The sequence below is a fragment of the Dermacentor variabilis genome, chromosome 1, assembly GCF_050947875.1.
Source record: "Dermacentor variabilis isolate Ectoservices chromosome 1, ASM5094787v1, whole genome shotgun sequence".
NCBI lineage: Eukaryota > Metazoa > Arthropoda > Arachnida > Ixodida > Ixodidae > Dermacentor > Dermacentor variabilis.
The window spans coordinates 156,820,207-156,836,071 of record NC_134568.1 but is presented as its reverse complement, the minus strand read 5'-3'; the positions used below and the strand labels follow the sequence as shown (position 1 = coordinate 156,836,071).

Below are 15,865 nucleotides of genomic sequence, written 5' to 3'. Positions count from 1 at the left end.
TATGTTCGCAAAGCCATGGCTTGTATCTCCAAAGCAGTTCTCCACCCCACCCTCCTTTCCCCCACCCCGAAAATACATACACACACACATCCCTTCCGCTTCACTGAAGTTCTTTCTCAGAAATTCTACATCATCATCATCATCATCAGCCTAGTTACGCCCACTGCAGGGCAAAGGCCTCTCCCATACTTCTCCAACTACCCCGGTCATGTACTAATTGTGGCCATGTTGTCCCTGCAAACGTCTTAATGTCATCCGCCCACCTAACTTTCTGCCGCCCCCTGCTACGCATCCCTTCCCTTGGAATCCAGTCCGTAACCCTTAGTGACCATCGGTTATCTTCCCTCCTCATTACATGTCCGGCCCATGCCCATTTCTTTTTCTTGATTTCAACTAAGATGTCGTTTACCCGCGTTTGTTGCCTCACCCAATCTGCTCTTTTCTTATCCCTTAACGTCACACCCATCATTCTTCTTTCCATAGCTCGTTGCGTCGTCCTCAATTTCAGCAGAACCCTTTTCGTAAGTCTCCAGGTTTCTGCCCCATATGTGAGTACTGGTAACACACAGCTGTTATACACTTTCCTTTTGAGGGATAGTGGCAACCTGCTGTTCATGATTTGAGAATGCCTCCCAAACGCACCCCAGCCCATTCTTATTCTTCTGGTTATTTCAGTCTCATGATCCGGATCCGTGGTCACTACCTGCCCTAAGTAGATGTATTCCCTTACCACTTCCAGTGCTTCGCTACCTATCGTAAACTGCTGTTCTCTTCCGAGCCTGTTAAACATTACTTTAGTTTTCTGCAGATTAATTTTCAGACCCACCCTTCTGCTTTGCCTCTCCAGGTCAGTGAGCATGCATTGCAATTGGTCTCCTGAGTTACTAAGCAAGGCAATATCATCAGCGAATCGCAAGTTGCTAAGGTATTCTCCATCAACTTTTATCCCCAATTCTTCCCACTCCAGGCCTCTGAATACCTCCTGTAAACATGCTGTGAATAGCATTGGAGATATCGTATCTCCCTGTCTGACGCCTTTCTTTATAGGGATTTTGTTGCTTTCTTTGTGGAGGACTACGGTGGCTGTGGAGCCGCTATAGATATCTTCCAGTATCTTTACATATGGCTCATCTACACCCTGATTCCGTAATGCCTCCATGACTGCTGAGGTTTCGACTGAATCAAACGCTTTCTCGTAATCAATGAAAGCTATATATAAGGGTTGGTTATATTCTGCACATTTCTCTATCACTTGATTGATAGTGTGAATATGGTCTATTGTTGAGTAGCCTTTACGGAATCCTGCCTGGTCCTTTGGTTGACAGAAGTCTAAGGTGTTCCTGATTCTATTTGCGATTACCTTAGTAAATACTTTGTAGGCAACGGACAGTAAGCTGATCGGTCTATAATTTTTCAAGTCTTTGGCGTCCCCTTTCTTATGGATTAGGATTATGTTAGCGTTCTTCCAAGATTCCGGTACGCTCGAGGTTATGAGGCATTGCGTATACAGGGTGGCCAGTTTCTCTAGAACAATCTGACCACCATCCTTCAACAAATCTGTTGTTACCTGATCCTCCCCGGCTGCCTTCCCCCTTTGCATAGCTCCTAAGGCTTTCTTTACTTCTTCTGGCGTTACCTGTGGGATTTCGAATTCCTCTAGGCTACACTTAGCCCTAAAGAATCGAAATTGTATGAAGAAATCCACGTTCAAAGTGACATGGCAGATCCAGCATAAAGGCTTACATTTAGGCCTGTGGGATGAGGGAGCAAATTTATTGTTCCGGTATTACGGGATGGAGAAGAAGGGGCTCACGCCAGCTATTCTGCGTCCCGTGCTTGAGCGCGCATTCGCTGAACGTAAACAAAAGCACCTTGGTGTCTATGTTGTCGTGTGGTTCGAAGCCATCAGGCCGCATGTTCTAAACATTGCTCGCTAGTAATACTTGGCCGAGCGTGTCCGCGTGTGCAGGTAAATTTCAATTTCGAAATATTATGTCAGCACTTCTTTCGGTGTTAGTTTTTAGGTTAAGGATCACCCGCTTCTGTGGCTCAGTGCATGGCTATGCGATTGCGCTGCAGGCCACAAGGTTGCGAGTCCGATTTCCGCCCGCATTCTAATGAAGGCGGAATGCAAAAACGTTCGTGTACCGTGCTTTGGGTTCGCGTTAAAGAACTCTAGGTGGCGAAAAATTAATCCAGATCCCTCCACTACGGCGTCCCTCGGCCATCACCGACTGAGCAGTTTTTGGACGGTAAACACCACAATTTTAAGGTTTAAGTATTTCACTCAGCGCATAAAAGCTTCGTGAGCTCTCTTTAAACTCAGCATGTTCTGCCTCTAGTTTCCGTATTACAAAACGGAGGGGGTCAATGCGCGGGCGCAGAGACAAGGCTGACGTCTGCAAAGCTCGTCTTGAGCGTAAACAGCTGTCACTCACTCACTTGTATCCGGGTGAACGTGTCCACTGGTGTCATTCTTATGATGTATTGCACCTCGGACGGAGAGACGACACTGTACTGCTGAACTTTGCAAGATGCCTCGGCAACAGCGCACAAATGCAGCCGACCTGAACTTGACAGTGAAGAAGGCGCCAAGCACTTCGCTTACGCATCCGACGAAGTCGCCTTCGTCAGCCGCCAAGTCCAGCTATCCGCAGGAATTGCTTACAAGTTGCTCGCTTGGCGTCCCTCCCCGAAGTCCCCGCCTCGGTGTTGCCGCAGCACGTGCTACCTTTGTTTACGTCTCCCGCTTTCCCACACTTATTATTATTATTTTTTTGTTCCCTTCCTTCGCGCGGCTCTGGAGCTAAAAATACGTTCGAGGGACCGGAGCGCGCAGCCCGCGGTTTTGAGCTAGCGCCACCGCGCGTGCACGTTGGCCCGAGGCCCGCTAGCGAGGCTCCCGTAGTCTACAGACGGCCGAGTGCGCACGACTCGCCACCCCGCGTCGCCCATTACGTGGAGAAGGCATGATCGGCGAGTGAGTCGGCTCGCAACATGGCACCCACGCCGCTGACGCACCCGGCAGACTCGGCGGAAAGCGGAGCTCACCATGCGCCGACCCACGGTACGCTGGTCACCCTCCCCACCCCCTCGAGCATGTGCAGATTTCGACGCGCGCCCTCAACTTTCGCAATGGCCGCTGTCTGTCGTGCACGCACATCACCATAGATTTGTTTGCCTTTGTACGCGACGTCACAGCGTGTGCGCTTCAGGTGCTGCTTGGCTTTCCCGTTCCGGGGTTTAACTAAGGGGTAGCTGGCATCAAAGGGAGGTGCGGTGAAGACGGCGGCAAACGCTGCGGGCCACATGCGCGCGGTCCGCGATGCTTGCCGTGTCGTGGCAGGAACGCAGTGACACGCGCGTAAGGTGCGACGCCAGATTGCTCGTGATTGTGACATTGCCTCGAGAACTTCGCACACTGCTTGCGTCTGTCAAAACAAGCCCGTGCATTGGAACTCCGAATACGCCTACTATTTCAGGTTACGCTTAATTATGCAGCCTCTGAGCAAGAAACAACACTGGACGTTGATCATGTTACCATAGCTACGCTTAGTCCAATTCAAAATTTCGCCCTCGAAGTCTTCTTACCTTGTGTATACGTTCGGCTGTTTGTCAACGCCTCCCCCGGGCCGGTTTTTCTTTCTATTTCCTTTTTCGGTGCCTGTCATGTCATTTTTGTAACAAGAAAGAAAGCAATTGTGCGGTTTCACGTGCCTACGCCATCATCTAGTTATTAGTCTAAGGGGCTCCGGATTAATTCTGACCACCTGGGGTTCTTTAACCTGCACCCAGTGCACGGTACATGAGCGTTTTTGCATTCCATTCCAGCGGCCGTTATCGAACCCTCGAGTTCAGCAGTGCAATGCCATGGCTACTGGGCTGCCGCGGCGGTTTATTCGTAGTAACAGTGGTCCATAAACAGTGCTGACAAGTTACAACGAAACATGTAGTACTGGTAAAAACGAAACGTCTACCTGCACGTATATCGCTTCTGTGCTGTCGGAGAAGAAGTCCTGCGTACAGGCACGGTAGAGGAACCTGAGCGCATAAAGTACACGTGAATTTTTCTATTTCGTGGTCCGAGCGTTCGAGAATGTTCTTAGTGTGTGAAATGCATGTGCTTAGTACTGCCTGCGCATTTTTAATAGCGGGCAAGTTGAGGCTTTTGCATCGTTCTTGTGTCGTGGGTGGATGCAGGGCAGGGTCCTCCAATACTTTTCATCTGGTCGTGAAACTTTATTCCGCATAATGCTACTGGAGAGCTTCCCGCAGCGCCCGCCGTTGACGCACCGCGGCGCTGCAGGCGAACGTCGAAGGCGGACTGGAGCGCCCGCCGAACGAACGCCACCTGCATACGCTCGCTATTGCGCAAGGGCCGACCGCCGGCGTGTGAATATTGACGAGCTGCGCATTGCTGCCGTGTTTCTGTACAGTGTCCAGAAGCTCAAGCGCGAACAATTCCGAGACAGCTGCAGCGCCTTGTTTCATTTCCAGATTTAAACTGCGTTCGCAACAGTGGCTTAATTCGTAATTCAAAATGTGCACTTGGACTACTGCATCGTCAGAAACCGACTACAGAGCAAGATGAAGTGGCACTTTTATGTAATTGTGCGTAACAAGGCCTGCGTATTAAAATAGCAAAGCTAACTAACTGATTATATGACTAAGCAAACAAATAGGTAATTACTAAACTGACAAAGATAACCACCTGAATTTAGACTAATTACTAAACTAATTACCAACTGGTTACTCATTACCGAGTAATTACTAAAGTAATAAAGATAACCAACTGATTAACCAACCAAACGAATAGGCAAATACTAAAGTAATTATCAAACTAGTAATTAACTAAACTAACAACTACATAAACTAGCTAAACTAGCACATAAGTAACGTAACAAACTGCAATAACAAAACCAACCCAACCAATAAACTAATTAAATAATAATAACTAAGTAATACACCAACTAAACTAACTAAATAAATAATGTAACCAACAAATCTAACCTACTGATAACTAAGCAAATATAATTAATTTACTAACTAATCAACTACAACTAACACGCTAAAATATCTAACCAAATATAACTGACTTGTCCAACTAACTAGACAAAGTGCAAATAGAGACAGCCGAACGAAACAGTTTGTCCAAGGAAGGCTACTAGGTGAGAGGGGGGCGAGTTCAATAATAAAGCGGTGGCCGTGTATAATTTAAATACAAACGCATCGCACATTAAATTATTTTGCCAAAAGTTCCCGTTGCATGTGCACTCTACAGACATGCTGAAATAAGTCTGGAAGAGGCGCCTTACCTCGCGAAATATTTCCATGATCGCGCAGCGCGGCCATCTGGCGCGGCAGATTGTTCACATGATGATGGTGATGATGATTATGATTATCGTGATTTAATGGCATCCCCTTTGAAACGGGGGCGGTGACAAATAGTCACCTAGCCTGCTTGATTTAATCAGGTATGCTATACACGTTTTTTATCTAGCCTTTTTGTATACATCTCCTTAGCCTTTTCTTTTTCACTACAAAATCTACCCTGTACCGCTAGCTATGGCTGTAAGAGATCCGGTCGTCTCTTCCCTGCTTCCCTGCTTTTTTCCCACCAATACTCTAAACGTCTCTTGCTTATCTCGACTGCTAACCGGTTGACGCTTCCGTCCACTTTAAACCCAGGCGCTTCTGGAAGGTGTACGTTACCTGTGGTTGGGTGAATCCCTTCCCGTTCCACCAGGATGTGCTTCGAGTGGTATCCGGATTTTTTTTATGCAGCATACGCATGCCTCATCTAGTTCTGGATATTTGCTCCGGGGTGTTTTTGTCCTTAGGCGACCGGCTCGAGCCTCAAATAGCAAGGCACTGCCCTTTGTGTTATCGTACAAATTTTCCTTATTCATTTATTTCTTCTCATTCTTGTAAATCTCCGTGGTCCTTTTTGTTTCCATTATTTGCATTCAATTAACCGTCTCTGTCTCTCTCACTTTCTTTCTGATGACTCCTGGTTGTCTATATACAGTTTCAATTATCCTGTACTTGGTTACCAACTTTCTTTACTTCTTCCTACATTCTATGTCCACACTTTTTAGTTACAGATAGTTGTGCACTTTAGCGGCCCATTTATTTTCATCCATGTTCCTGAGTCTTTCTTCAAAACCAACTTTGTTTTGTGCTTCTCTGACTTCAAAAGAGGCCCAACCCATGTCACCCTGCACCGCCTCATTTGTGCGTTTACAGTGGGCTCCCAAAGCCAACTGGCGTACCGATCTTTGGTTAGCTTCCAACCCCGACAAGATAATCGATTTTAAGCATATAATGACATTTGCGAACGTTAGCGCTGGTACCATTACTCGTTTCCAGATTCCACCCACCACCTCATACTTATTGTGGCCCCACAGCGCTTTGTGTTTCATAATTGCAGCATTCCGCTTCCCTTTATTTTCATATTCCCTTGGTGGGTGCATCAGTGAGTGTTTCCTTCGTTTATGCGTACGCCGAGGCACTTCTATTGCTTGACTGTGGGTATGACTTGCTATTGAATTGACACCACGTAATTACTCGTCTCTTCATTGAACATCATAATTCCCGATTTCTCTGTGCTAAATTTGAGGCCTATGTTTGTCGTTGCGTTGCCACAGATATTCGCAAGTATCTGTAAATCTCTTTTATAGTCCGCTAGTAGCACTATGTCGTCCGCATACATCAGTCCATGGCGCTTCTGTTGCACCATTTCTCCATTACGCATGTAGGATAAATCAAACCCTAATTCGCTGTTTTCCAGTTGTCTTTCTATGCCCTTAACATAAAGAGTGGACAACAATGGAGACAGAGGACATCCTTGCTTCAGTCATTGGTGAATTCCCACCACTTCATTACCTCTTCGACCTTCCTATACAACTTGTACTCGGTTGTTTCCATATCTCCCTCAGCAGCTCCACGAAATCGTCATCTATGCCTTCGTGCTTAAGAATATCCCGTAACAATTCCCTGTCCACGTTGTCATAGGCTCCTTTAATATCTAGAAAAAATTGTCGATAAAAGTCTATTCTGAGCTACTGAGATCTATACGCACTGAGTGAATGCAGACTTATTATCGTTTAAGCGTTTGCCTGGCCTGAACCCATTCTGCAGTTTCCCCCTTAACAACATTTTTGGCCACCCACTTCGATAGTTCCACTTTTATGGCTTGCATTGCCATTCTATATATCAACGGCGTTACTGTAACTGGCCTGTAGGAGCTCGTCGTATCCTTATCACTTTTGCCTTTGTATACGAGGTCCGTCTTGCTTTCACGCCATCCAACTGGAATTTTCTTCATTCTAATCGCTTGCTCTACGGCATTAGTCACCAGTGATTTGCTCTTTGCACCCAGCTATTTGTTTAGCTCAATTGGGATTTCATCGGGTCCGGCGGGCGTTTTGTTAGGGACATCGTCTTCTGCTTTTTCCGATGAAAGTTTTCTATGCTAAATTTTGATCTCTCAGGCTTCTCTGTTGTTGCTGGATCGGTTTGAGTCTGAACTACGCTTTCTTTCGTGCCAATGTTATCCCTAATAACCTCTGTAATGTACTGCAGCGCATTGTCTCCTTCGTAGATGTTACCATCTACATCCCTTACAGCCGTTTGTGAATTTTTAGTTGTAGCTCCGAATACTCTTATATGGTTCCAGAATCTTCTTGTGGTGCCTTTGTCTCTTTTGCGAATGTTGTGCACCCAACTTTCACTTGCGCATTTAATTTTCTCTTGCACGAGCTCACTCGCGACAGTTTTCTCGGTATTTGTTCCATCTAAGGAACACCTCTTCGTGTAATCCTAAATTTTTTGCTTCTCGATGATCCCTAGACGCCTGCTTACACTCTTCTATAGCTTACTTTATTTCCTTGTTCCACCACTTACGTGATTTCCTCTTTCAAATCCAACAATTATTTTGCCGTGTCTGTCTTATTTCCTGCTGCATAGCGTCTACCAGTTCCTTATATTCCCAGACTGCTGTAGGAAATTCCCCATTTTCTTCTCTAGGTTATTTTTTGCGATCTCTTCTATTTGCTCTTCATTAATTTTTAGATATGCTGATGCTATTAGTTCGTGTTTTGCGTGAGTATCTCTCTCAAACGTTAAAATGCCTATGATCGCTACTCAGGCTATTTTTTCCATGTTCGTCTATAATCATTTGGTCTATATATATATATATATATATATATATATATATATATATATATATATATATATATATATATATATATATATATATATATATATATAGTTGTTCGTAGACCATTTCTGAGACTAAGGCGTAGTTGGTACATGACTGCCTGTTTCCGTATTGCCACGTTACCTGTCCATGACACTTATTCTGCCTGTTTACTGCTATAAGGTCCGATTCATCACACAGATCCAGCACTAGAGAACCGTTGTAATCAATATATCCGTTTAAATCACCCATGTGCGCGTTCATTTCTCCCACTAAGGTGTTTGTGCTTTTGCAGTCTGAGCCAAAAGAAAGAAAGCTGATGCTTTTTTGCCAAGCTAGCTTGTATAGCTCATTGTGTCGCGACCGCCCTGGCATTTTGTCTTTTGTGCGCCCCACGATAAATCTCGTTGACACAGACAGCCTGTCTTCAAAGGTTTTGTATCCAACTTTGCTCACCATCGCTCTTTGAACCAGACTGTAGACGTTTAATATTTTTTCTACATCCTCCTCCTTTTTTTCTTACGTACATACAAACATTAATTAAGGTACAATTAATGGTTTAACTACGGCTTTATAATTCCTATAAATGCTTATTTTGGAGGTTAGTACCTAAGAGTTAGACTCATTTTGGTCACTGGAGCCAAAACAGCATGTACGTACCTATTAAGGATATTTTCACTGCTCGTTTTTCATTCAGCGCTTTGGGACGTAAGCAAATAGCCGCCATGTTACCATGTTACCAGCTATTTGCACCAACCGCATTATGCAATCTCGCCACATTTTTCACAACAGAAATCAACATTCTGTCAACACGTTCGCCCACATATAGGTTGCGCACGTGTCAGCTTAATATTATCGCCATTTCTTGCAACATTTGTAGCGTGTATTTTCGCTCTTTCAACGCCTAAAAGGCTGTTTCAGGTACTCCGTCTTCGGCGCCTAAAACGCCTGTTGGTGCTTGGAGAGCTGGTTTCTGGTCACAAGAATATGAAGTCGTGTTAAACATTATTTGGATTCTGGGCTTGGGGTGTCTCCCTAGGCCCAAAATGATTAAATAAACTGACAACTGGCCAGAATGTGTTGACGCGTTGATGGAAATGGAATGAACATGATTTATAGTGATAGATTCCAGCACGCTATTCGTGTTTTAAGTGAATGAATCGCAGGAACACAGATTTGATAAACAAAACTATACTTTGTTACAGCACGGCCACAGTTGTCGTCTGCCTCCCACTAATGCCAGCGTATAATCGCTATCGCTCTCACTTACCACTGTTTTCAGCGGGAGACTGTTTTCGGCGCACACTTGTGGTCGAGAGAGGTGATGGAGCGGGGAGGAAAATAAAGTAAAAACAAAGAAAAAGAAACTACCGGATTTGACGACAATCTTACGTCGAAATATCGCGGCAACTCGGTCGATGCGTTTTAGAAGCTTCGTCGGCAGTCGACATCATTCAGCTCCGTTTTGCGATTAATCGAGCACGTAGTGCTGGCTCTGTGTGTTCCATATGACTTCATCGTCGCTACGGTAGCCCCTTTTCGTGTGTGCGTACTCCTAAACAGTGGATACAAATCTTCGTAGTGTACAGACAGACGTTTCCTATCGTGCAGCGGTGCTGCTGGTGCAAAGCCTGCTCATGCTACCGAATCCAGTGAACATCTTGTTGGGACATTCTTATTCGAGCGGTTTACCATGTTAATGAAGCGATAAAGCGTATCCGGTGTTCCGTGTTTTAAGTCAGTGTGTCTGAACCATGCCTGCGTTTCCGCAACCCGTCGTGGTTGCTCAGTGGCTATGGTGTTGGGCTGCTGAGCACGAGGTCGCGGGATCGAATCCCGGCCACGGCGGCCGCATTTCGATGGGGGCGAAATGCGAAAACACCCGTGTGCTTAGATTTAGGTGCACGTTAAAGAACCCCAGGTGGTCAAAATTTCCGGAGTCCTCCACTACGGCGTGCCCCATAATCAGAAAGTGGTTTTGGCACGTAAAACCCCAAATATTATTATTATTATTATTACGTTCCCGCAGTCCTTCTTGATTTTCCCGTTTTCGCACCTACGTGTTCTTACTGATATATGACGATACAAATTAATAATTCACAGCCGAGTAACATTAGAAACCTGCTGCTTCTAATTATTCTGTTATGTTAGTATTTTCGTGCAAGAATATCCTGGTTATGCAGAACAACATTGAAACTACTTGAGCTACCATTTCTAGATGCATGGAATTTTTCTTGTTACATATAGCATCTGTAGAACCGTGGTAAACAAGACGGACACACGTCTTTTCGGTAACAAGGTCTAGTTTATTCTGTCAAAAGAGAGAATTGAGCGGGCGCGGGCAGCGCGCCGGAAGTGGCGAGGGCTTTAGAGAGAGAGAGGAGAAAAGAGGGGAAAAGGAGCATAGAAGAAGTGCGGTTCGCGCACCCAGTGCGAAAGGAAAGCAGTAAACAAAGTAATGAGAAAAGGGAGCTCGCGCACGACGTTCGGCACAGTGAGTCGGATCATGTGTCCGTCTGCCTGGTGTCCAACACTCGCGAAGGTCCGCTTACGGGAGGCCCGCGGGACGGAGTTGTTTATGGCTGCGGGGGTGGTGCGCAGCTCCATCGCCGCGCCGCTGCACATCTAAGAACTGTAGAACGCATAATTATATTAGTTCTCGCCGCAAAAGTCAAATGCTATTGCTCTGCTTGCTTTATGTAAATCTTGACATGCTCGGCACTTATCGAGAAGTCTGACCGAAAGCATTTCTACGATTTTGATGTGCATTCTGGCTATACAACTTTTTTTTCTTAATTGGAGTTCTGCTTTCTTTTTGGCAAATGTATAGCTACATCCCAGTCACCATTACTGCTTGTCTGCGCATTGGAAATACACGAGAACAGCCTGCTTCTGTCACAACTTAAATATAATTTTGTTTGACATATTTAATCATCATTTAATCGTTGCAGCTATTACACAAACACAGTACGTAGTTCGGCTTTTTGAATTGCACAAATCGGTTTTAAACGCCAGAGGAACTGTATCGTTTTATTAACATGTTTGCCCGCGCGAATAAGAAAGTCCTAACGAGATGTTCACTTGACTCGGAAGCACGAGCAGTCAAGTCTGCACCAGAAGCAACAGTGCATGAAGTTAGCTTCGCCACAGTACAATTTGTTATGCGGTGAAGCGTATTAAAAGTGGAAACGTTCAATTATATATATAAAAAAAAAATATGCGACAGACTGAACCAAACAAGCTAAACAATTTGCTCCAGCTAATACAATAGCAACCAGAACAGCTAACTATCAACGCGCTTGGCGCTCCAGCCAACCTTGTGCAACGTCAAATCTGCATAGCATAAGTGCGTGGACTTTGATGCAAAGCGGCTTCTCAAGAGGCGAATTGATCTCATGGTCGCTAATGCAGTTATGCGCAAGCGAGTTTGTGAGGTAATACTCTGAGTTCTATGGTCTCCATGTGACATACAAAATGACATCGACGGACGTATATGGGTGCCGGCATGACATGATTAGCTTAGCTAACCTGGCTCGATCGCGATCGAAAGTGCGCCGTGTGGCACCCGTTTTAGACTCTTGCCCTTAATTGTACTCATTTTTTTCAGCTTCGATATGTGTCGACACATTGGACACGTTGATTACCCCAAGGTCTCGCTCAAATCAAAGGAGAGTGTCCTGATTCTCCAGATATCCTATCCACTGCCTTATATATATATATATATATATATATATATATATATATATATATATATATATATATATAGACGACACTCCGTGCGCACGACTAGCCGTGTCAGTGACGCAGTTTCAACTCACCGAATTCATCGGTAGAATTTACGTACCTGATGTGGGGTGGAGTGCGCATAAAAGGATGAAGATGAACGCTCGAAAAGTGGACCGCCAAAGGGGACCGCCACAGGGGACTCAACCTTTGCCGAGAGCGCATCTGTGTAGAATGTGCTAAAGTCGGGCTCCGGCCTCTCTATTATCTGGTTAATCTTTCCCGAACGCTTCCTTTCGAGCGTCCGAAGCTCGCGACATCGCCATAGACTGTGCGCTAATTCCACGACGTACAATGAACTTTTGCTAACTGAACAAGTAAGACGTCAGAACAGTTCACAATGCATTCGATTAATTTATTTTACAATCTCACTGACGGAACTGTCGAGGTACAGTCATGGCGCATTGTAAACACAACACTGATGTAACCCAATGCATCTACAGTAACGGCTGCCCTCGCCACCTGTGTTGGCTCTCCACGCTAAGGGCAATCCGTTCTGCGCATTCCTTTATTTTAAAGGAACTATTTTAAAACACCCGCACCTTTAAACGTCACGTGGGCCTTGAATCGCATGACTGCCGGTTAGTTATTGGCATTTTTTTCTTCTTCTCCCTTCTCCTTCTGTCGACCTCAAGTGTACGCCGAAAACCGTCTCCCGTTTTCAGAATGCCTCCAGTGAACGACTACATACCCACGGCAGATCGAAAGATTCTGCTAAAAAATGTTCCACGGCGTTTTCCGCGTTACCACTTCATGATTAGGCACTCTGACCGGTAAGCTTTCTATAGCACTAAAAACGGAACTGACAACCATGAAAATTGGTTGTCCGCCGCTTTAAGCATCGCCAACGATCTGCAATATCTTTCATTCTCATTGATCTCTTTCTTATGTTACAGTTTTCACGGTTGTATATCTTGTAGTAGCATTCAGAGTGCGCGTTTTCTACACATTTCAAGGTGTCTCCAGCAGAAGGAAATAAGGTCGTTTATTCGTGACGTGAACATTCAAATACAAATTTAATTTAATCAATATATGGAGCTTGATGTCGCAATGTAATTCAGGCTTTGAGAGACGTCCTAAGGGAGATTCTCCGGATTAGCATTGACCGCCGGCGGTTTTCTAACATGCACCCAAAAGCACGATGCACGCGTGTTCTTGCAACCTCTCCCTCCCACCTCCGTGTTTTGCAGCCGCGGCCGAGAAGAGAGGCCTGGTGCTCTGTGCTCAACAGTAGAGTGCCGACTCTGAGCCACCGAAGTCGAGTGAATAAAAATTTGCCGCGTAAACTGTGGCGATCTGTTTACACCTGCAGAGACAGCTTTACGAGAAATAGCTCCGCATTTGTCGTTTGCATTCCTTTTTCGTACGACTTTGTTTCTTTCCGTTGCAGAATGGGCGGCTTTTCTTTAAACCGCTCCCTGTCTTCGTAGTACTCCACTTCTGCTTTTCATTGAACTACCGTACGAGAATAAAAAAAAAAAAGAGTCATCTGAAAGAGAGCGCGACAGCACGTCTCCAGTGGCATCCCTGGCTCGGCATCCGTTTTTCGTTTTCGTTCACTGTTGTGTTGCTTCATTTCACAAGGGAGGGGTTTCTTTTCCCTTTTTCCATTATTTTTTTTTTCTCTCTTCGTCGTTCTTGAACTTCTCTTGCCTCGCTTTTTCTCTGGGCGCCCGCGCGCGCTTCTGCGTGCCGGACGACGGCCCTCCGCCCCGGTGTCAACAACGAGCAGGCCCCGCGCGACACGGTCCCGCTTCTTTGCGCAGGCTCGGATGCGCTGCCGAAGCCCAGGGGCGGTGTCCGCCGCGCGAAAGAGCCTCCGGGGAGGGGGGAGGGAGTATAGCTGAGCAGAGGCGTTCGCCCAGAGGGGGCCGCGAAAAGAGGGGGAGGTTGGGGGGCTCGGTCTGGGGCTCTCGGCGGCAGCGGATATGGGACCACTTCCGAACGCCCCCTCCTCGCCGCTTCCGGTGCTCGCAATGAAGCGGCGCATCTGGAAGACAGCCTCCTCCTCTCCGTCTGCCCCATTCAGAGGGGTTCGCCTGCGCGGGGAGGACGGGAAGCCTCGGAAGAGAGAGAAAGCAGCAGCCCTTTCGAATCTCGGTGGCGCCGCGACGAAGGTTTCTCGCCTCCAGCCAAGCTTGCGTGCTGTCTCTCGGAGTCTCGCCAGTGACCAGCTGGAGTCTCGGGCACCGTCCTCTCGATAGCCGCGACACTCCAACTGCGCGCACGTGGCGCCCGAGACGCCGTGCGACGCCACACGAGCGCGTCCTGTCGCCGACTCGCCTGGCATGTGTGTGCTCCACGGGGGCCGCATTCAGCATCGCCATGCGGGAGCCTCGTAGAATGACCTGGTCGCAGTTCAAAGGATGGGCCGCCTGTCTCCGAAAAGGTCTGTGCAAAAACGTTTGCTTTCGAGAACTAGGCTTCGGCGCAATAACCGCGCCAAAACAAAGCTGGCGAAGGTATTTCAAATTGCTGACACGCGCAGGAGGAGGCTGACCTGCAATGCTCCGATTGCTGCCATACGCTTGCATGCTCGCGCAGTGTCGCAAAGAACTTGCGGATGTGCACTACGCATCAGATAAGACTTGATAGCTCGTGAGCGACTTGGTCACTCTTAAGCCGTGAGGTAGCACGTAAATTTGTCCATTGTGAACTTCGAATGGTGCTGGCGTATGTAGGCTGTACGAGGCTGACGATAGCGATGGGCGCTCAGGAGTCGGACAGGCAGCCTTGGTAAAGCCATGTTTCAGGCTCACCAAGTGTACACCCGCGACCCGCTCATTTCTGGTCGCCTATCTGTAACCGGAGGGAGGAAAAAAATCGTGCTTTATTTCCCTCCGTTCTGTTCCAGAAGAGACCGCGCTGTCTGCAAAGTTCAAATATATCCCTGCACGTGATTTTCAAGAGCCTTTCTGTTAACTGATGATACTTTGATGCCAAATACGGAAACTCACTCATGAGTCGATTAATTCCGGCCCAGTTAGATAGACCCGTGAGTGAGTTTCAGTGAGTCTGGCTGAATAGAATTTTGGTGAGTCTGAGTCCGAGTGAGCCCGACTCAATAAAATTTGGTCAGTGTGAGTCCGAGCGATCCGTAAGCAAAAAATGCATTTTCTGAGTGAGTGCGAGTGAATTCTGTGTATCTTGCTGACCTATGCTGTCAGTCTTTTGTGCAGTCAAGAACATTATAGTGAGGGTGCTTTGCTTATTGGAAGTTCTTTATGGAATTGTGGTGTGAAGTACTGTGTCTTTCAAAGGCTGTCAATCAGCGGCGCACAAACTCCATCAAAATCGTATGTTTGATTGTAGTTAAGATTCTGTGTTTGACTGTAGTTAAGTGGGAGCCTTTGCACAAAGTCTGCGCGTATAATGAGGCACTCATCATCCAATATTTTTTCAGGCTAGTCTGGAAATTCACGACACTAATTTATCGCTGAGAGGGAGGTTGGTTCACTATCTGTGGCTCGTCTCAGTGTCTTTCCTTACCTCCTTTACCACGCATTCTCTGTAATTCATCATCTCATCTCAGGCCTCGGTACAGCTTGGGTGGCTCTAGGTTTGATCAGGCTCTCAAAAATGATAACGCCAAATATTTCGTGAAGGATTGAGTAAATTATCCAGCGAGGTACAAAAAAATATGATAGCTTCACTTGATGGCAGAAACCGCATGTGGGGGATAGAAAAATGATCAGGTTGTGGTATACGAAAACAAAAGAGACAAATAAAAATGTTAAGGAAACAAATCGCAAGTGAAGAAAAGCAATTTGCAAAGTGAGAATCCCCATTATATACACACACACACACACACACACACACATATATATATATATATATATATATATATATATATATATATGGCAAGATGTATAGAATTTCAGC

At 46.2% G+C, this 15,865-nt stretch overlaps 2 protein-coding genes across 9 annotated transcripts in view; one reads left to right on the top strand and one right to left on the bottom strand.

Moving 5' to 3' along the window:
• The window catches only part of LOC142587325 (uncharacterized), a 231,116-nt gene extending 228,311 nt beyond the window's left edge, over positions 1–2,805 (bottom strand). For 2 of the 5 annotated variants that reach the window (XR_012829472.1, XR_012829474.1), the window contains exon 1: positions 2,443–2,784. Coding sequence is in view for 1 of the 5 variants with exons in the window: in XM_075698241.1 (XP_075554356.1) it covers positions 2,443–2,475 (33 nt within the window). In the remaining 4 variants the exon portion in view is untranslated. Of the gene's footprint in view, positions 1–2,442 lie in introns of all 5 variants that reach the window. The other 3 variants (XR_012829469.1, XM_075698241.1, XR_012829476.1) reach the window with 2 other exon arrangements.
• Positions 1–15,865, top strand: part of stumps (DBB domain-containing protein stumps) — a 120,761-nt gene that overhangs the window by 47,774 nt on the left and 57,122 nt on the right. The window contains exon 1 of one of the 4 annotated variants that reach the window (XM_075698176.1): positions 2,909–3,067. The exons of 2 other annotated variants lie outside the window; for them this stretch is intronic. In XM_075698176.1, the coding sequence (XP_075554291.1) occupies positions 2,998–3,067 (70 nt within the window). In that variant the 5' untranslated portion in view covers positions 2,909–2,997. Of the gene's footprint in view, positions 1–2,908; positions 3,068–14,174; positions 14,373–15,865 lie in introns of those variants that run through there. One more of the 4 variants, XM_075698184.1, reaches the window with a different exon arrangement.